Source organism: Hyla sarda, chromosome 7 (genome assembly GCF_029499605.1).
Source record: "Hyla sarda isolate aHylSar1 chromosome 7, aHylSar1.hap1, whole genome shotgun sequence".
Taxonomy (NCBI): Eukaryota; Metazoa; Chordata; class Amphibia; order Anura; family Hylidae; genus Hyla; species Hyla sarda.
The window spans coordinates 67,150,257-67,168,917 of NC_079195.1; the positions used below are offsets into that span (position 1 = coordinate 67,150,257).

Genomic DNA, 18,661 nt, shown 5'->3' on the forward strand with positions numbered 1-18,661 from the left:
ATGACTTGTGGAATGGGCAGCATTAAGGTAATAACAGGTTTCCTTTAGCCCCCTAACACATTCAGCCGTACATATACAGCATTCTGCTAAATTGTACCGGTGTCATCCATGGCGGGAACTGGCTGCCATGTAATGCCAGGCTCCTGCTGCAAGGCTGCACTCCGATCCTGACAGTTAAAGGGGTTAGGCTGCATTCACATCGCGTTTTTGCAATACGGTTCCTGTATCAGGTTTTATGTAAAAAAAACATATGTCTGAAAACCGGACCAAACTCTATACAACTGAGCACAACCGTTTATACCTCTGTACAGTTTTAAACTGTATACGGTTTGAAAACCGATCTCTGGTTGCATACGGTTTAATACGTTTTTTTTGAAGAAAAAAAAAACGGATACGGTTTTATGTTTGTCCTTAATTAAATCTTGTTCTATTTGTGGGAAGAACTTTCGGCATCTACTGCGCATGTGCAAACTGCACAACTGTATGGTGCAAGGCGTATGGAACTGTACGCACATACGGTTCTGTACGGTTCCCATTCGCCACCATTTAAAAATAAATAAATAAATAAATAAAAAACCTATACGGGTTGTATTCGGTTTTTCACCTGAACATAAAACCGTAGTAGACTACGGTTTTGTGTACGGGAAAAAAACTGATAAAACCGTAAATTATGCAAAATGTACACAACCGGATGCAACGTTTGGCATACGGATTTCAATGACATGTCTATATATACGGTCTGCAATACAGTTCCATAAGGTTGTTACACTGAAACCGGATACAGGAACCGTATTGCAAAAACGAGATGTGAATGCAGCCTTATACAGGGAGCTTAAAAAATAAATACCCTACATGGTCTGGAATGCACTGACATAGTCCTCGTGGCCACTGCTCCCCGATGCACCGTACTCTGCTGCCCACTGCTCCATTATCTCTCTGATCCTTCCTCCTGTGCACACTATTAAAACTACATTTCCCAGCAATCTTCACTGCGGGGACCGTTAGAAAAAGAGCGTGGCTTGCCAGTATGGTGTCAGAAGGAGGCATGACATTACAAGCTAGGGTAGAGAGTGGAGTGGCTTGGTTGGATGTTAGTAAGGGGAGGTGGCTTGTAAGACATGGCCGTTTCTGACGTCACTCTGACAAGGCAAGGACACAAAGCCAGGACAAAGTGTCACATGATCTCCGTGTGTTGGGGAAAGAGGGGAGACAAAGTGAATGGCAGGATTTTTATTTTTTTACTTCCTGCCATATTTTTTTTACTTCCTGACAGATTGTCTGTAGTACACATTAATAATTACACCAGCTAAAATAATAGAGACTTTTAACCTGCAGTCCCACATAAAGCCACAAATAATGAGGACAGCAATGATGCAGAAAATACACAGCACTTAACTGATACTTGACACATCTGCAGTACTTGTTTTTTCCCCATTAAGTATGAATGGCTGCACTTACAGAGCTCTTACTAGATCTTCTGGTAAGAACAGTATCTCCCTGGATCTAGATGACTTGTTTTATTTGATGTTCTGTGCTGCTTACAGGACTTCACTGATCATTACAGGAGCTAACAGGAACTGTTAATACAAAAAGCTGCCGCTAGATCCATGTCCTGCTTTAAGAGGAGAAAACCCAGCAGTTCTGGCAGATTAGCCTGAGAGCGCTCTGGATTAAGCAGCTAACAGGTAGGTCTGGTAGATATCCCCCTGGAAGCTTTACGTCTGCAGCATATGCCAGATCCTAACACCGACCTGTCACTGGAGACACAGGACCAGATCAAGACGTCAGCTTCTCTAGAAAGGCTCTCACTACCAAAAGGGGTGGCGGACTTACAGATGGCTGACAAACACAGTGATGTGTAGGTTACTTATTGGCAACATAAAATAAATATAACACAAAGAGTTGTTGGAATTGAATAAAACTTTGTGTGTGAATGTTATCATGATATCTATAAGTATACAAGTATGTGTAAGAAATGATTTTTAAGTTTATTGAGGAAAACTGTACAACTGAAAGGAGGCTCTAGTGCCCCATAGATCCTGCACATTTGTACAGGGTGGGCCATTTATATGGATACACCTTAATAAAATAGGAATGGTTGGTGATATTAACTTCATGTTTGTGGCACATTAGTATATGTGAGGGGGGAAACTTTTCAAGATGGGTGGTTACCATGGCGGCCATTTTGAAGTCGGCCATTTTGAATCCAACTTTAGCGTTTTCAATAGGAAGAGGGTCATGTGACACATCAAACTTATTGGGAATTTCACAAGAAAAACAACGATGTGCTTGGTTTTAACATAACTTTATTCTTTCATGAGTTATTTACAAGTTTCTGACCACTTATAAAATGTGTTCAATGTGCTGCCTATTGTGTTGGATTGTCAATGCATCCCTCTTCTCCCACTCTCCACACACTGATAGCAACACCGCAGGAGAAATGCTAGCACAGGCTTCCAGTATCTGTATACACTGCTATATACTACTATATACACCGCAGGAGAAATGCTAGCACAGGCTTCCAGTATCCGTATACACTGCTATATACCACTATATACACCGCAGGAGAAATGCTAGCACAGGCTTCCAGTATCCGTAGTTTCAGGTGCTGCACATCTCGTATCTTCACAGCATAGACAATTGCCTTCAGATGACCCAAAAGATAAAAGTCTAAGGGGGTCAGATCGGGAGACCTTAGGGGCCATTAATCTGGCCCACGACGACCAATCCACTTTCCAGGAAACTGTTCATCTAGGAATGCTCGGACCTGACACCCATAATGTGGTGGTCACCATCTTGCTGGAAAAACTCAGGGAACGTGCCAGCTTCAGTGCATAAAGAGGGAAACACATCATCATGTAGCAATTTCACATATCCAGTGGCCTTGAGGTTTCCATTGATGAAGAATGGCCCCACTATCTTTGTACCTCATATACCACACCATACCATACATATTTGTGTTTCAACAGTCTTGGAGGGATCTATCCAATGTGGGTTAGTGTCAGACCAATAGCGGTGGTTTTGTTTGTTAACTTCACCATTCACATAAAAGTTTGCCTCATCACTGAACAAAATCTTCTGCGTAAACTGAGGGTCCTGTTCCAATTTTTGTTTTGCCCATTCTGCAGCACCTGAAACTTCGGATACTGGAAGCCTGTGCTAGCATTTCTCCTGCGGTGTATATAGTAGTATATAGCAGTGTATACGGATACTGGATGCCTGTGCTAGCATTTCTCCTGCGGTGTTGCTATCAGTGTGTGAAGAGTGGGAGAAGAGGGTTGCATTGACAATCCAACACAATGGGCAGCACATTGAACACATTTTATAAGTGGTCAGAAACTTGTAAATAACTCATGAAAGAATAAAGTTACGTTAGAACCAAGCACATCATTGTTTTTCTTGTTTGATGTGTCACATGACCCTCTTCCTATTGAAAAAACTAATGTTGGACTCAAAATGTCCGACTTCAAAATGGTCGCCATGGTCACCACCCATCTTGAAAAGTTTCCCCCCTCACATATACTAATGTGCCAATAGATGAAGGGCTTTTTTTTATATAAAAAAATATATTTTATTTAAACTTTTTGAAAAGGGAGGCAATTCAAACTTTTATTAGGGAAGGGGTTCATTCACATTTATTATTGTAATTATTATTTTTACACACTTTTTTCACTATTTTTTAGTCCCCATAGGGAACTATTACCGTATATACTCGAGTATAAGCCGAGTTATTCAGCACGATTTTTTGTGCTGAAAACACCCCCCTCGGCTTATACTCGAGTGAACTCTCCGCCCTCAGTGGTCTTCAACCTGGGGACCTCCAGATGTTTCAAAACTACAACTCCCAGCAAGCCCGGGCATGCTGGGAGTTGTAGTTTTGAAACATCTGGAGGTCCGCAGGTTGAAGACCACTGCGACCTTAAACATCATCCAGCCCCCCCCCCCTTTAGTTCTGTACTCACCTCCGTTCGGCGGGACGTTAGCGTGAGCTGGTCCAGGCCATCTGTGCTGCAGGGACAGTCCGGTGGGGAGGGATAGTCGTTTCGGGCTGTCCATTTTCACCGGGGGGGCCCTTTTCCGCGCTTCAGGCCCGGCCCCGGAATAGTGACGTTGCCTTGATGACGATGCACAGGGACGTTCATGAGCAACGTCCCTGTGCGTCGTCATCAAGGCATCGTCTCTATTCCGGGCCCAAAGCACGGAGAAGAGGCCACCCAGGTGAAGATGGACAGCCCGGAACGACTATCCCTCCTCACCGGACGGTCCCTGCAGCACAGATGGCCCAGTCCAGCTCACCCAAACGTCCCGCCGAGGTGAGTACAAAACTAAGGGGGGGGGGGGGTCTGGATGATGGTCTTCAACCTGCGGACCTCCAGATGTTTCAAAACTACAACTCCCAGCATGCCCGGACAGCCGATGGCTGTCAGACATTGACAAGCGGTGATGATGAAGGGGGGGGGGGGGGGGCTGATGACAGGTGGTGATGATAAAGGAGGGGTGTGGGATGATGACAGGCGGTGATGATGAAGGGAGGGGTGTGGGATGATGACAGGCGGTGATGATGAAGTGGGGATGATGACGGAGGGGATGATGACAGGCATTGATGATGAAGGGGGGATGATGACAGGGGGATGATGTCAGGTGGTGATGAAGGGGGGTGTGTGGGATGATGACAGGGTAATGATGACAGGCGGTGATGATGAAGGGGGGGTGTGGGATGATGACAGGGTAATGATGAAGGGGGGGGGGTGTGGGATGATGACAGGGTAATGATGAAGGGGGGGGTGTGGGATGATGACAGGGTAATGATGAAGGGGGTGTGTGGGATGATGACAGGGTAATGATGAAGGGGGGATGATGACAGGCGGTGATGATGAAGGGGGGATGATGACAGGGTGATGATGATGAGGGTGTTAATGACTGGGGTCTGGATGATGACAGGGGGGATGATGTATTTCCCACCCTAGGCTTATAGTTGAGTCAATAACTTTTCCTGGGTTTTTGGGGTGAAATTAGGGGCCTCGGCTTATATTCGGGTCGGCTTATCCTCGAGTATATACGGTACATGCAATCTGTCGATTACATACACTGATCAATGCTATGCTATAGTATAGGAGAGACAATCGGAAGGCGCGGAGCACGATAAGGGACCTTCAGCTGTCCTCTCAGCTGATCGGGACACTGTGATTTCACTGTGGTGTTCCTGATCAGCATCCCTGAGCTAACTGGCAGTTACTTTCATGACTAGTAGATGCCGCAATCAACTTTGATTGTTGCATCTAAAGGGTTAATACTGGACATCACTGTGATCGGTGATGTTTGGCATTAGTCACAGGACCCAGCTATGACGAGCGCTGCATAGTTTGGTTGCACCTCCGTGATACCTACCGGTGGGAGTCCCGCTAGCAGGTATCGGATTAGGTATTGGGGACATTTAAACAAGTTCAAACACTTGTGCAAATGTCCATTATCGTTCCCGATACCAGTATCAGGACATCCCTAAATAGGATTAAAATCACATGATTTGTTATGAGAAAAATACTAGTCCTAAAACATACTATACTATTTAGAAAAAAGAAATAAAAGAAAAAAATCCGAAAAAAATATCAACCATCTGGTAAAATACAAAATACTGGTGTTTTTATGGCATTTTTTTTTTTGTGAAATAAAAGGTCACTATAGGGAATAAAGCCTCTACTGCGTAATTACACGTGACCCGTATGCTTAGATCTACTGCTCAACACATGAGAACTCCAGTCTGAGGCACCACTGATCTGTGTAGGAAGACGACCACAGACTTTATACAATGACATAAGAGAGATCCCTAAGACCATCTTACAAAGCTGAGCTCTGCATCTTCCATTTTCGACAACCCCCCGGTTGTCTCCTTTGACATAGAAGATCCGTCACATCATTGATCTCATTAGGGTTTGAACCTAATGTGCGCACGTGTCTAATCAGCAAAGTGTGTCAGCAAGGAACGTCGGGGCAGCTCCAGATTCTATCCAGTATTAGTGTAAGTTCACACACTGCAGATTGCTTGCAGATCAGTTCGGCTCCTCTGGACTGAGTAGTTCCTGCATCAAGTTAATCATTTTCCGCAATCTCAGTTTAGATGCGCGGAACAGTCACAAACATTTCAGCAACAAATCGGTGCTAAGAATTAAGAGTTACTAGTCTACATGGTGGTTTCATTGTTGTATCTGATTTTAGGAAAGCAGTGTGACAACTGTATGGATCTGTCTCTGTAACTACATCTCCCTGGACTGGTGTATGTGAAGGGCGTCTAATCTGCTTATAGAAGATAGACACTTATCCTGTTTAACATCTGACTTGTAACTACCTGATGATAATGTCAGCAGCGATTACCAGGGGTCATAGGGAAAAACTAAAGGGTAATGACTTATACACAGAAGGAGACATTCCCCTTTAACTTGTTAAACAATAATGCCATATTCTGACAAAATACGGGAGTGGAAATTCAGGATAAATAAATGATAATAAACTAATGGTGAAAATAATTTCCCTGCAGCATTTTTTTTCAGATATGTTCGGGAATAAAGCATTGGTGTCAACCCAGACTGTGGCTACACAAAGAATCATTAAACACTGAGCTCCTTCTTCCACCTCTTATTCAGAAAAGCTTCTGGGGGTTTTATACACAATACAGTGGGGCAAAAAAGTATTTAGTCAGCCACCAATTATACAAGTCCTGCCACTTAAAAAGATGAGAGAGACCTGTAATATTCATCATAGGTATACCTCAACTATGAGAGACATAATGGGGGAAAGAATACAGGAATTGTAGGATTTCTAATGAATTCATTGGTAAATTCCTCGGTTAAATAACTACCGTATTTTTCGCCGTATAAGACGCACTTTTTCTTCCCCAAAACTGGGGGGGAAAAGTCGGTGCGTCTTATACGGCGAATACACCCCCTATCGCGGCGGTCCCTGCGGTCTTCAATGGCCGGGACCCGCGGCTAATACAGGACATCACCGATCGCGGTGATGCCCTGTATTAACCCTTCAGACGCGGCGATCAAAGCTGACCGCCGCGTCTGAAGGGAAAGTGACACTAACCCGGCTGTTCAGTCGGGCTGTTCGGGACCGCCCAGAGATCATCTGAGGAAGGGGAATTTACCCCGAAACGCGTCATGATCCTTTTGTTGTTTTGTGTTCAATAAAATTGCTTGAATAAGAACACTTACCTGCATCCTGTGTATACCTGGATAGAGCAGCGCCTGGATCCATTGGTCTTTTTTCTCACAAGTATTCCAGATTTCACCGTGGCGGTCCCGAACAGCCCGACTGAATAGCCGGGTTAGTGCTTACAGGACACCGGGAGGGACCTTACCTGCATGCGTAACGACGTTATGGCGGCGATGGAGAGCGAGGATACCCGGCCGGCAGCAGAGACGTTCCGGAGCGACGGGGACAAGGCGACAGCAATGGAGCGACATCCAGGGCACCGGAGCAGCGGGGACACGTGAGTATTACCTCCTATGCAGTGGTCTTCAATCTGCGGACCTCCAGATGTTGCAAAACTACAACTCCCAGCATGCCCGGACAGCCAACGGCTGTCCGGGCATGCTGGGAGTTGTAGTTTTGCAACATCTGGAGGTCCGCAGGTTGAAGACCACTATTGGGTTCAAAATCTTTATTTTCTTAGATTTTGCTCCTATAAATTGGGTGCGTCTTATACGCCGGTGCGTCCTATAGGGCGAAAAATACGGTATTTGGTCACCTACAAGCAAGCAAGATTTCTGGCTCTCATAGACCTGTAACTTCTTCTTTAACCCCTTAAGGATGCAGGGTTTTTCTGTTTTTGCATTTAAATTTTTTCCTCATCACCTTCTAAAAATCATAATGCTTTAAATTTTGCACCTAAAATTCCATATTATGGCTTATTTTTTGTGCAACCAATTCTACTTTGCAGTGACATCAGTCATTTTACCAAAATATCCACGGCAAAGCGGGAAAAAATTCATCGTGCGACAAAATTGAAGAAAAAAATGCCATTTTGTAACTTCTGTTTCTACGCAGTACATTTTTCAGTAAAAATGAAATCTTACCTTTATTCTGTAGGTCTATATGGTTAAAATGATACCCTACTTATATAGGTTTGATTTTGTATTACTTCTAAAAAAAATAAATAAATCATAACTACATGCAGGAAAATTTATACCTTTAAAATTATCATCTTCTGACCCCTACAACTTTTTCATTCTTCCGTGTACAGGCCAGTATGAGGGCTCATTTTTTGCGCCGTGATCCGAAATTTTTATCAGTAAAATTTTTATATTGATCAGACTTTTTTTTTATTAATTTTTTCATGATATAAAAAGTCACCGAAAATACGCTATTTTGGATTTTTGAATTTTATGGCACATACGCCATTGACCGTGCGGTTTCATTAACGATATTTTTATAGTTCGGACATTTCCACACACGGCGATACCACATATGTTTATTTTTATTTACAAAGTTTTTTGATTTTTTTTAATGGGAAAAGGGGGGGATTCTTACTTTTATTAGGGAAGTGGTTAAATGATCTTATTAACTTTATTTTCACACTTTTTTTTTTTGCAGTGTTATAGCCCTCCCTAGTGGCTATTTCACTACACATTGATCTGCTACATGGCAAAGATCAATGTTATCGGGGGTCAATTGCTCAAGCCTGGATTTCAGGCTTGGAGCAATCAATCGCCAATCGGACGCAATGGAGGCAAGTAAGGGGACCTCCGCTCGCATTCTAGCTGATCGGGACATTGTAATTCCACCGCTCAGCCCGACTGAGCTGCCAGGAAGCTTTTACTTTCATTTTAGACGCGGCGATCAAATTTGAACGCCGCGTCTAAAGTGTTAATAGAGCGCGGCACTAGAGCTGGGCAGTATGACCAAATATGCGTATCACTGTATTTTTGTAACTTATGGCGGTTCCACGGTATATAACGGTATTTCTTTCACCCCCACCCCCCCACTCCAAATCATGTGACCCGCGAGCGCTCTTCTGCTCCCCCAAAATCATGTTACCCGCCAGCGCTGTTCTGCTCCCCCCACCAAATCATGTTACCCACCAGCGCTGTTCTGCTCCCCCAAAATTAATTATCAGCCCAGCGGTGTACTACTCACATACGTCACCCGCAAGCACTGCCCTCATCCTCTTTGTTAGGGACCGCAGGCGCTGGAACTCACTGCACGCCAGTGGTCTCCAACTTGCGGACCTCCAGATGTTGCAAAACTACAACTCCCAGCATGCTGGGAGTTGTAGTTTTGCAACAGTTGGAGGGCCGCAGGTTGGAGACCACTGCTGTACGCTGTATGCCTATGCCCGGGCTGCAAAAGATAAAGAAAATAAACTTTAACTTACCTACGTCGGCCTTACGCTGGGGACGGGAACGTCGGACAGCCGTCAGCCTATCACCGGCCGGAGTGATGTCCCACCCCGGCCAGTGATAGGCTGAGCCCACTGTCATGTAAGAAGCCGGCCCCTAACAAAGAGGAGGAGGGCAGTGCTTGCGGGTGACATATGTAAGTAGTACCCCGCTGGGCTGATAATGAATTGGGGGCGGGGAGCAGAACAGCGCTGGCGGGTATCATGATTTGGTGGGGGGAGCAGAACAGCGCTGGTGGGTAACATGATTTGGGGGGAGCAGAACAGCGCTGGCGGGTCACATATGATTAGTTCCCCGATGTGGGGACAGCGCAGCACTGGGCTATAATTCAAGGGGGAGAGGCCAAACTGGTATTGCGGTATGGGAAAAATTAATATCGTGCAGCCCAAAAATTTCGGTATTCGGTATGAACCAGTATACAGCCCAGCCCTACGTGGCACAATGATCGGTGCCGCACGCTATTAGCCCAGGGTCCCGGCTATCATTAGCCGCAGGGACCGACCCGGTATGACGTGACCCCGCGTTATATACCGGGGGCAGGGCGTACAGGTACGCCCTGCGTCCTTAAGAGGTTAAGAGTATCCTCTGTCCTCCACTCATTACCTGTATTAATGGCGGCTGTTTGAACTTGTTATCAGTATAAAAGACACCTGTCCACACCCTCAAACAGTCACACTCCAAACTCCACTATGGCCAAGACCAAAGAGCTGTCGAAGGACACCATAAACAAATTTGTAGACCTGTACCAGGCTGGGAAAACTGAATCTGCAATAGGCAAGCAGCTTGGTGTGAAGAAATCAATTGTGGGAGCAATTATTAGAAAATGAAAGACATACAAGATCACTGATAATCTCCCTCGATCTGGGGCTCCACCCAAGATCTCACCCTGTGGTGTCAAAGAGCTGGGACCAAAGTAACAATGGCAACCATCAGTAACACACTACGCCGCCAGGGACTCAAATCATGCAGTGCCAGACGTGTCCCCCTGCTTAAGCCAGTACATGTACGGGCCCATCTGAAGTTTGCTAGAGAGCATTTGGATGATCCAGAAAAGGATTGGGAGAATGTCATATGGTTAACTGAAATCAAAGTAGAACTTTTTGGTAAAAACTCAACTCATTGTGTTTGGAGGAGAATGAATGCTGAGTTCCATCCAAAGAACACAATACCTACTGTGAAGCATGGGGGTTAAAACATCATGCTTTGGGGCTGTTTTTCTGCTAAGGGACCAGGACGACTGATCCATGTAAAGGAAAAAATGAATGGGGCCATGTATCGTGAGATTTTGAGTAAAAACCTCCTTCCATCAGCAAGGGCATTGAAGATGAAACATGGCTGGGTTTTTCAGCATGAAAATCCTCCCAAACACACCACCCGGGCAACAAAGGAGTGGCTTCGTAAGAGTGGCCTAGCCACTTGCCAGATCTCAACCCCATAGAAAACCTTTGGAGGGAGTTGAAAGTCTGTGTTGCCCAGCGATAGCCCCAAAACATCACTGCTCTAGAGGAGATCTGCATGGAGGAATGGGCCAAAATACCAACAACAGTGCGTGAAAACCTTGTGAAGACTTACAAAAAAACGTTTGACCTCTGTCATTGCCAACAAAGTATTGAGATGAACTTTTGTTATTGACCAAATACTTATTTTCCACCATAATTTGCTAATAAATGCTTTAAAAATCTGACAATGTCATTTTATGGATCTTTTTTCTCATTCTGTCTCTCACAGTTGAGGTATACCTATAATGAAAATTACAGGCCCCTCTCATCTTTTTAAGTGGGAGAACTTGCATAATTGGTGGCTGACTAAATACTTTTTTTTTTTTTTGCCCCACTGTATATGACCAATACAGAAGTTATCAAGATCAATGTAACATCTGGACAGATTCTGCTTGAACCAAAAACTTGCAGCTGCAATCCTAAAATAGGAATACAACTTAAGTGTCAAAATATTAGAATTTCTTCAAGTGTAATACTAGAAATACAGCTAAACTATAGTGCCTCCCAGTGTTCTTCTATGGGAAGTACATACTTTTTATGACACATTAAGCCAGTGTTTTCAAAACAGTGTGTCTCCAGCTGCTGCAAAACTACAACTCCCAGCATGGCCGGACAGCCGAAGGTTTGGAAACCACTGCATTAGGCTAATAAACCTCTTCCTGCTCCATGTCCCAAGTGCAATACATTTTTGCCATTGACATAAAGGTATACAGGCTAACTGACAAAACTATAGTGCCCTCTAGTGTACTTCTATGGGAAGTAAATTTTATGACACATTAGGCCAGTGTTTTCCAAACAGTGTATCTCCAGCTGTTACAAAACTACAACTTCCAGCATGCCTGGACTGCCATGCTAGGGGTTGTTTTGCAACAGCTGGAGACACGCTGTTTGTAAAAAAAAAAAAACACTGCATAAGACTAATAAACCTTTCTCCATTGCAGCGATTTTTGCTTTTTCGTCCATACAGTCCATACAGTTTGCTGAAGGAGAAGAGAATTCTCCATGAAGGACATTTATCATCATTGCTTTGGTAAGCAAGTTCTGTAGGCATTTTGTTCTTGCTTTGGTTTGGCTTATGTGTGACATATTTATTATACTATCACAGGGGTTGATAAATTTGGCTTAGATAAGCAAATAACAATAAATCACTTCTGAATACCATTTTTTAGCACACATAAGCAAAAGACAATAAATTATTCCAGAACACCAATTTGTAACCACATCTCAAGTTGCAGCTGTGAAAAGAAAAATGATATATATTTTTATATATATATATATATATATATATATATATATATATATATGTGTGTGTATGTGTGTGTATTACATTTTTTTACCACTTTTTTCACCCTAAATGTACAAACTCATTTATTTATTTTTTCTTCTTCTTCTTAAGATCCGTGTATCTTGTGGACTACTTCAGATTCGGTGGACTACAGTGACCAGCATTTTTTTTTGTTTAATATTAATGAAATGCTTAACAAGGGCTTGTGGGGGAGTGTTTTTTTTTTTTATGGTCACCCGCCCGCGCCGCACGACTACAACTTCCAGCATGTGCTCACTGTAATGACAAGCTGCGAGTTGTAGTCATGCGACAGCGGGCTGGTGGGAGATGTGCAGGCGGGTGACAAGTCAGGGAAGCTTGTCACCCGCTCGCACATTTCCTGCCGCCCGCGCCGCACGACCAACTCCCAGCATGCACTTGCAGTAGGGACATGCTGGGAGTTGTAGTCGTGCTGCGTGGGCGGGAGATGTGTGGAAGGGTGACAAGCTTGTCACCTACCCCACCGCATAACTACAACTCCCAGCATGCCTTTACAGTAAGGACATGCTGGGAGTTGTAGTCTTGTGACAGACAGGCAGGCAAGAGATGTGCTTGTCACCCGCCCGCCACATGACAACTCCCAGAATGCCCTTACAGTAAGGGCATACTGGGAGTTATAGTCAAGCAGCGGGGGCAGGTGATAAGCTTGTCACCCACCCCGCCGCACAACTACAACTCTCAGCATGTCCTTACTTTAAGGGCATGCTGGGAGTTGTAGTAATGTTGCATGGGCGGGTTGCAAGCTTGTCACCCGCCCGCACATCTTCCGCCCACCCGCCGCACTACAACTTCCAGCATGCCGTTACAGTAAGGACATGCTGGGAGTTGTAGTGGTGCAATGGGGCAGCCAGAAGATGTGCTGGCCGAACATCTCCCGCCCACGCTGCAGGACTACAACTCCCAGCATGCCCTGACAAGCTTGACACCCGCCCGCACATCTTTTCCCCGCCTGCGCTGCACCACTACAAATCCCAGCATGTCCTTACAGTAAGGGCATGCTGAGAGTTGTAGTAGTGCAGCGTGGGTGACAAGGAAGCCAGAAAAGCGGGCGGCTTGTGCTCCGCTCCCTGGCTTCCCAGCGGGGAAATGAAGTTACGGCACTATAACGTCATGTTTCCTTCTGGCAGCTGTGACTGGCCAGGAGGTCTGGACCAATCACAGGTCTGCCCAGGAAATATGCTGTAATTTCATATTCCTGTCGGCCGGCTCTGCTCCCCAGCCACCTGCCCACAAGCTGTTGGGACTACAACTACCAGCCTGTCCTCACTGTAAGGGCATGCTGGGAGTTGTAGTCCTGCAGTAGATAGCGGGTGGGTGGTAGATGCCGGCTGGTGGCCGGGCAATGGAGCTTTACAAAAAGTTGCATGAAAAGGCGCAAGTGCGACTTTTTGTAAAGCTCCGCTCCCCGGCCACCCGCCCGCATCTACCACCAACCCCCTAGCTACTGCAGGACTACAACTCCCAGCATGCCCTTACAGTGACGACATGTTGGGAATTGTAGTCCCAACAGCTTGTGGACAGGGCGTAGATGTGAGCAGGTGCCGGGGAGCTGAGCTGCGCACCTGCGACTCTTTGCAGGACTTTTTAAAAATGCTGTCAAAAATAAGTTTGTAGGCCATGTCTGACCTTGCTTACACTTGCGACTTTTTGAACTTTCGCACTTGATAAATTCCCGACCACTGCAAAGTGAAAACTGAAAATTGCTTAGATAGGGCTGACTGGTATTTTTTGCTTACCCACAAAAGTCGCACAAAAAGTTGCTTTCGCGCACGGGCGACTTTTGTAAGCAAAAAAAAAAAAAACCTCTAAATCCCTTGATAAATCTCCTTCCATATGCATTTCTATTTACTCTTCTGGCTTTCCAATAATTTCATACATTAATTAATTGATATATAGGTTGAAAACTGCTATGGAATAAACAACAGCTGAATGATTTGTTTGTACATTGTTATAACTTTATACATGAAGCTAAAAGTATCACACTCTACTTTTTCTTAACACATGGTTAAAAAGTCTGTATGAGAACGTTAGACCGGTAAAATACAGTACGAGAGTAAATACCTTTCCCAGAGACGACTTCTTTTTCCACTCTCCATCGAAACCCAAACTGCAGCAACAAAGAAAGGAGCAGAAAAACACAAACATAAATACAATAGGAAGCTTATGTATTATGCACTAGATTTCTTTATATCTATAGCATGGGGAGCAAGAATAAAAGCAGTAAAGTAAAAAAAATACCTAACACTATGAAAGACCTCTGATGTTTTATAGTAACAGGTCAGAAGATTTGATCGGTAGGGATCCAGGTGATAGGACTCCCTCCATTCGCTATAATAAGAGCTGTGTATGTTAGTTTCTGCTTAGATTTACTCAGAAAACAGCGCCAACCATGCACATACCGTATTTATCGGCATATAACACGCACTTTTAAAACTACAATAATAGGCAAAAACCCTGCCTGCGTGTTATATGCCGATAAATCTGCCAATCACTGATTGAAAGTGGCCGCAGCCCTGGCTGTTTGTTCAAAGATCAGCAGCTCGGCCGCGGCTACTTTAAAACAGTGACGGCTGCTGCAGCGCGGATTACACCTATCATTGTCCTCCCCCTTTTCCCCCCTGCTTATTTGTAAATTTAAACTCACCTGGCCGCGCTCCGGCAGGCTCAGATTCAGGCTGCGGGTCTTTCGGGGCTGCGTGGCCATTAAAGCATTGAAAGTGTGCCGAGTGACGATCCCTGGCGGCTCTTCTGTGTGGCATCAGGGACGTCACTCGTCATTCCCTGCAGCTGCAGCGGGTGAAAGTGATGTCCCTGAAGCAGCGCAGAAAAGGAGCAGGCAGGGATCATCACTCGGCATACTTTCAATCCTTTACTGGCCATGCAGCCCCGGAAGCCCCACAGTCTGAACCTGAGCCTGCCGGAGCGTGGCCAGTCGAGGTCAAATAAAATTTTAAAAGCAGGGGAGAAAAATCAGGGTGAAGGAGGGAGGACAATCATAAGACACAGATAATCTGGGGGAGGGGGGAATGATGAGGCACAGGAGGGGGATCACAGAGGCACAGGGGGATAACTAAAGGGAAATGAGGCACAGGGGGATCACAAATCACAGGGGCAAATGAAGCACAGGGTAAATTATGAGCCACAGGGGGATGGGGGCATGTTGTAGCACAGGGGTTGATAAAGGGGAAGGAATGATGTGGCACAAGGGAGGGGGGGCAGACTGAGGAGCAGGAAAATTATGTGGCAAATGGGGGGGAATTATGAGACATTAAGTTCAGAGCTTCAAAGTAATTTATTTTACATTTATTTATTTTTTTACTCAAATTTCCCTGTTAAAATGAGGGTGCGTGTTATACACCAGTGCGTGTTGTACATCGATAAATACGGTATTTATAGAAAGATGACAGACTTTTTATAAATCCTTACACTCAGAGCAGAACCAAGCAGAAGCATATAAGCACATCTCTTCTACCTGCTCATTATAGTGAATGGAGGAGGTCTTAGCCGCTGGATCGAATCAAATCTTCTAACATTTTACTATGACACGTTAGTAGTTGGTTGATGGGGGCTCCTATATACTTGGTTCCGACACTGAAACTGGTTAGACCTATGGACAGAAAGTAATGGGAAACCTATAAATCTAAAAATCCAGTAGTCTACCTGCATGTATAATATGCTCTACGAATAAATAAGAATGGATGAGCTAGTCCTGGATCATCCATTCTTCTTTATTCATTGATTGGACACTGAGGGTCTGAGTACAGGTCCGTGCACGAAGTGAAGGAGGTGAGCCAGGCTTTCTTTATATAGCTTTGCATAACATGTTCTACTCAGATTCTCACTGACAGCTTTGCCCTTGCCTGTTGATGGCTGCTGTATAATATCATATATATATTTATATATACCGTATTTATCGGCGTATAACACGCACTTTTTAGGCTAAAATTTTTAGCCTAAAGTCTGTGTGCGTGTTATACGCCGATACACCCCCAGGAAAGGCAGGGGGAGAGAGGCCGTCGCTGCCCGCTTCTCTCCCCCTGCCTTCCCTGGGGTCTAGAGCGCTGCTGTCGGCCCTTTTCACCCCCTGGTTATCGGCGGCGCTGCCCGTTCTGTCCCCCTGACTATCGGTGCCGGCGCCGATAGCCAGGGAGAGAGAAGCGGCGCCGACAGCCAGGGGGAGAGAAGGGGCAGCGGCACCCATTGCCGGCGCCGCTGCCCCGTTGCCTCCCCCCATCCCCGGTGGCATAATTACCTGAGTCGGGTCCGCGCTGCTCCAGGCCTCCATCGTGCGTCCCCGACTCTCGTTGCTATGCGCTGAACGGCGCGGCGCATGACGTCAGAGCGCCGCGCCGTGCATAGCAATGACGCTGGGGACGCACGACGGAGGCCTGGAGCAGCGCGGACCCGACTCAGGTAATTATGCCACCGGGGATGGGGGGAGGCAACGGGGCAGCGGCGCCGGCAATGGGTGCCGCTGCCCCTTCTCTCCCCCTGGCTGTCGGCGCCGCTTCTCTCTCCCTGGGTATCGGCGCCGACACCGATAGTCAGGGGGACAGAACGGGCAGCGGCACCGATAACCAGGGGGTGAAAAGGGCCGACAGCAGCGCTCTAAACCCCAGGAAAGGCAGGGGGAGAGAAGCGGGCAGCGACGGCCTCTCTCCCCCTGCCTTTCCTGGGGGTATATCGGGGTATACACGCGCACACACGCACCCTCATTTTACCATGGATATTTGGGTAAAAAACTTTTTTTACCCAAATATCCTTGGTAAAATGAGGGTGCGTGTTATAGGCCGGTGCGTGGTATACCCCGATAAATACGGTATATATATATATATATATATATATATATATATATATATTTATAGTTGGTCAGCATAAAGCACTATAATCAGAAGAGGCAGAGTACACTTACCATTCCCTCTTCAATACATATATGAACAGTGAATACAGCAAAAATGGAAGAGAGCGGCACTCCAACTTTCAATGAAACCCAGTGCGGGTGTATTTATTCACACATCTGCAATACACGCAAGGTTTCGGCCCGTCAATAGAGCCTTTCTCAAGCTCAAATGACGGGCCGAAACGTCGCGTGTATTGCAGATGTGTGAATAAATACACCCGCACTGGGTTTCACTGAAAGTTGGAGTGCCGCTCTCTTCCATTTTTGCTGTATTTACTTGGGGCCTGGGTCTGGCCCTGGGGCTGAGCACCCACGTGGATCTTGAATCCTTGGCAATTAGCCATGCACGGCGCTTCTTCTTTTTCACTTTTTTTTATATGAATAGTGAAGATTTTCAGCTAGCCTGTAGCTGAGGGCAGGAGAAAGAATTACAGTTATTTTGCATTGCATCCTAAAAAAGTAGATAAAAGGTACTCCATATCTCATGGCCTGCTAAGACATATGGGCATCATAGGGGGAGAGTTGCTGTCTCAGGACACCTCTATAAGCCAAAACACAGATTGGCTGTCATGTAATATTCTATTTCCCATCCAGTTACTGCCAGGAAATGTGGCCTTATATTCCCAAAACAGCTGGCAGCCTAAGTGGGCCAATAAAAAGATTCCCAGAGTACATAGTGACATGCTAAAGTTTTGATTAGTTGGGGCCCAGGTGCTGAGACTGCCACCAATAGCTAAAACCATGTGGAAGCAGTAACCACCGTATTCATTCATTTATCAGCTCTGCTTTCCTTGAAGAACAGACTGAGCAGTATACAGATTCAAAGAAAATCTATTAGACTTTCTAGGAATCTGTAAACTGTACACTCAGCTTTTCTTAGTAGAGCCAAGCAGAAACGGACAGGCAAACCCCTCAGCAGAGCGCTGATCCCCATTTCTATTAGCAAACGGTGGGGGTTTCAGCCGATCAAAATTTCTGACTTGTCACAAGTTTGCATAAAAAGTATCCTTTATGCAACTGGAGTTCCATGTGTAGGGCTTTCTAATGTTAAAAGGGCAATGTGTCAGGTTCCATTAAAGGGGTACTCCGCTACTCAGCATTTGGTTCCGAACGCTGGAGTTGGCGCCGGAAGCTCGTGATGTCATAGTCCCGCCCTCTCATGATGTCCCGCCCCACCCCCTCAATGCAAGTCTATCCTGCATAAATAATAATTCTTACTTTATCCACAAACCTTGTTTTCCTTGTATCGGCTAAGATCCGCTATGCAATATTCTTTAAATAATTTATCATAGTATTTCTTTGCAATTTTCTTCTCCCTGTCAGCACATTAAAAAAAAAAAAAGAAGAAAGGAAGATTTCAACACCGTAGTGACAACATAGAACATTTATTAAGCAATAATGTAGGGAAAGAAAAATGTTCAGCAAAACGAATTATGGATATTTTATGGAAAGGATTTAATTTCTGCCTATGAGCGTCATTTATAAGTTGCACAGTAGGGGGAACTAAATTGAAACATAATGGTAAACTGGGTCCCAACAC

The 18,661-nt window shown here is 45.3% G+C and overlaps 1 protein-coding gene across 3 annotated transcripts in view; it reads right to left on the bottom strand.

The window, feature by feature from the left end:
* LOC130282090 (protein FRA10AC1) overlaps positions 1 to 18,661 on the bottom strand; it is a 66,054-nt gene that overhangs the window by 17,791 nt on the left and 29,602 nt on the right. For all 3 annotated transcript variants that reach the window (XM_056529967.1, XM_056529969.1, XM_056529968.1), the window contains exons 7-8: positions 18,353 to 18,437; positions 14,283 to 14,328 (exon numbers count right to left, since the gene is read on the bottom strand). In XM_056529967.1, the coding sequence (XP_056385942.1) occupies positions 14,283 to 14,328; positions 18,353 to 18,437 (131 nt within the window). The remainder of the gene's footprint in view (positions 1 to 14,282; positions 14,329 to 18,352; positions 18,438 to 18,661) is intronic.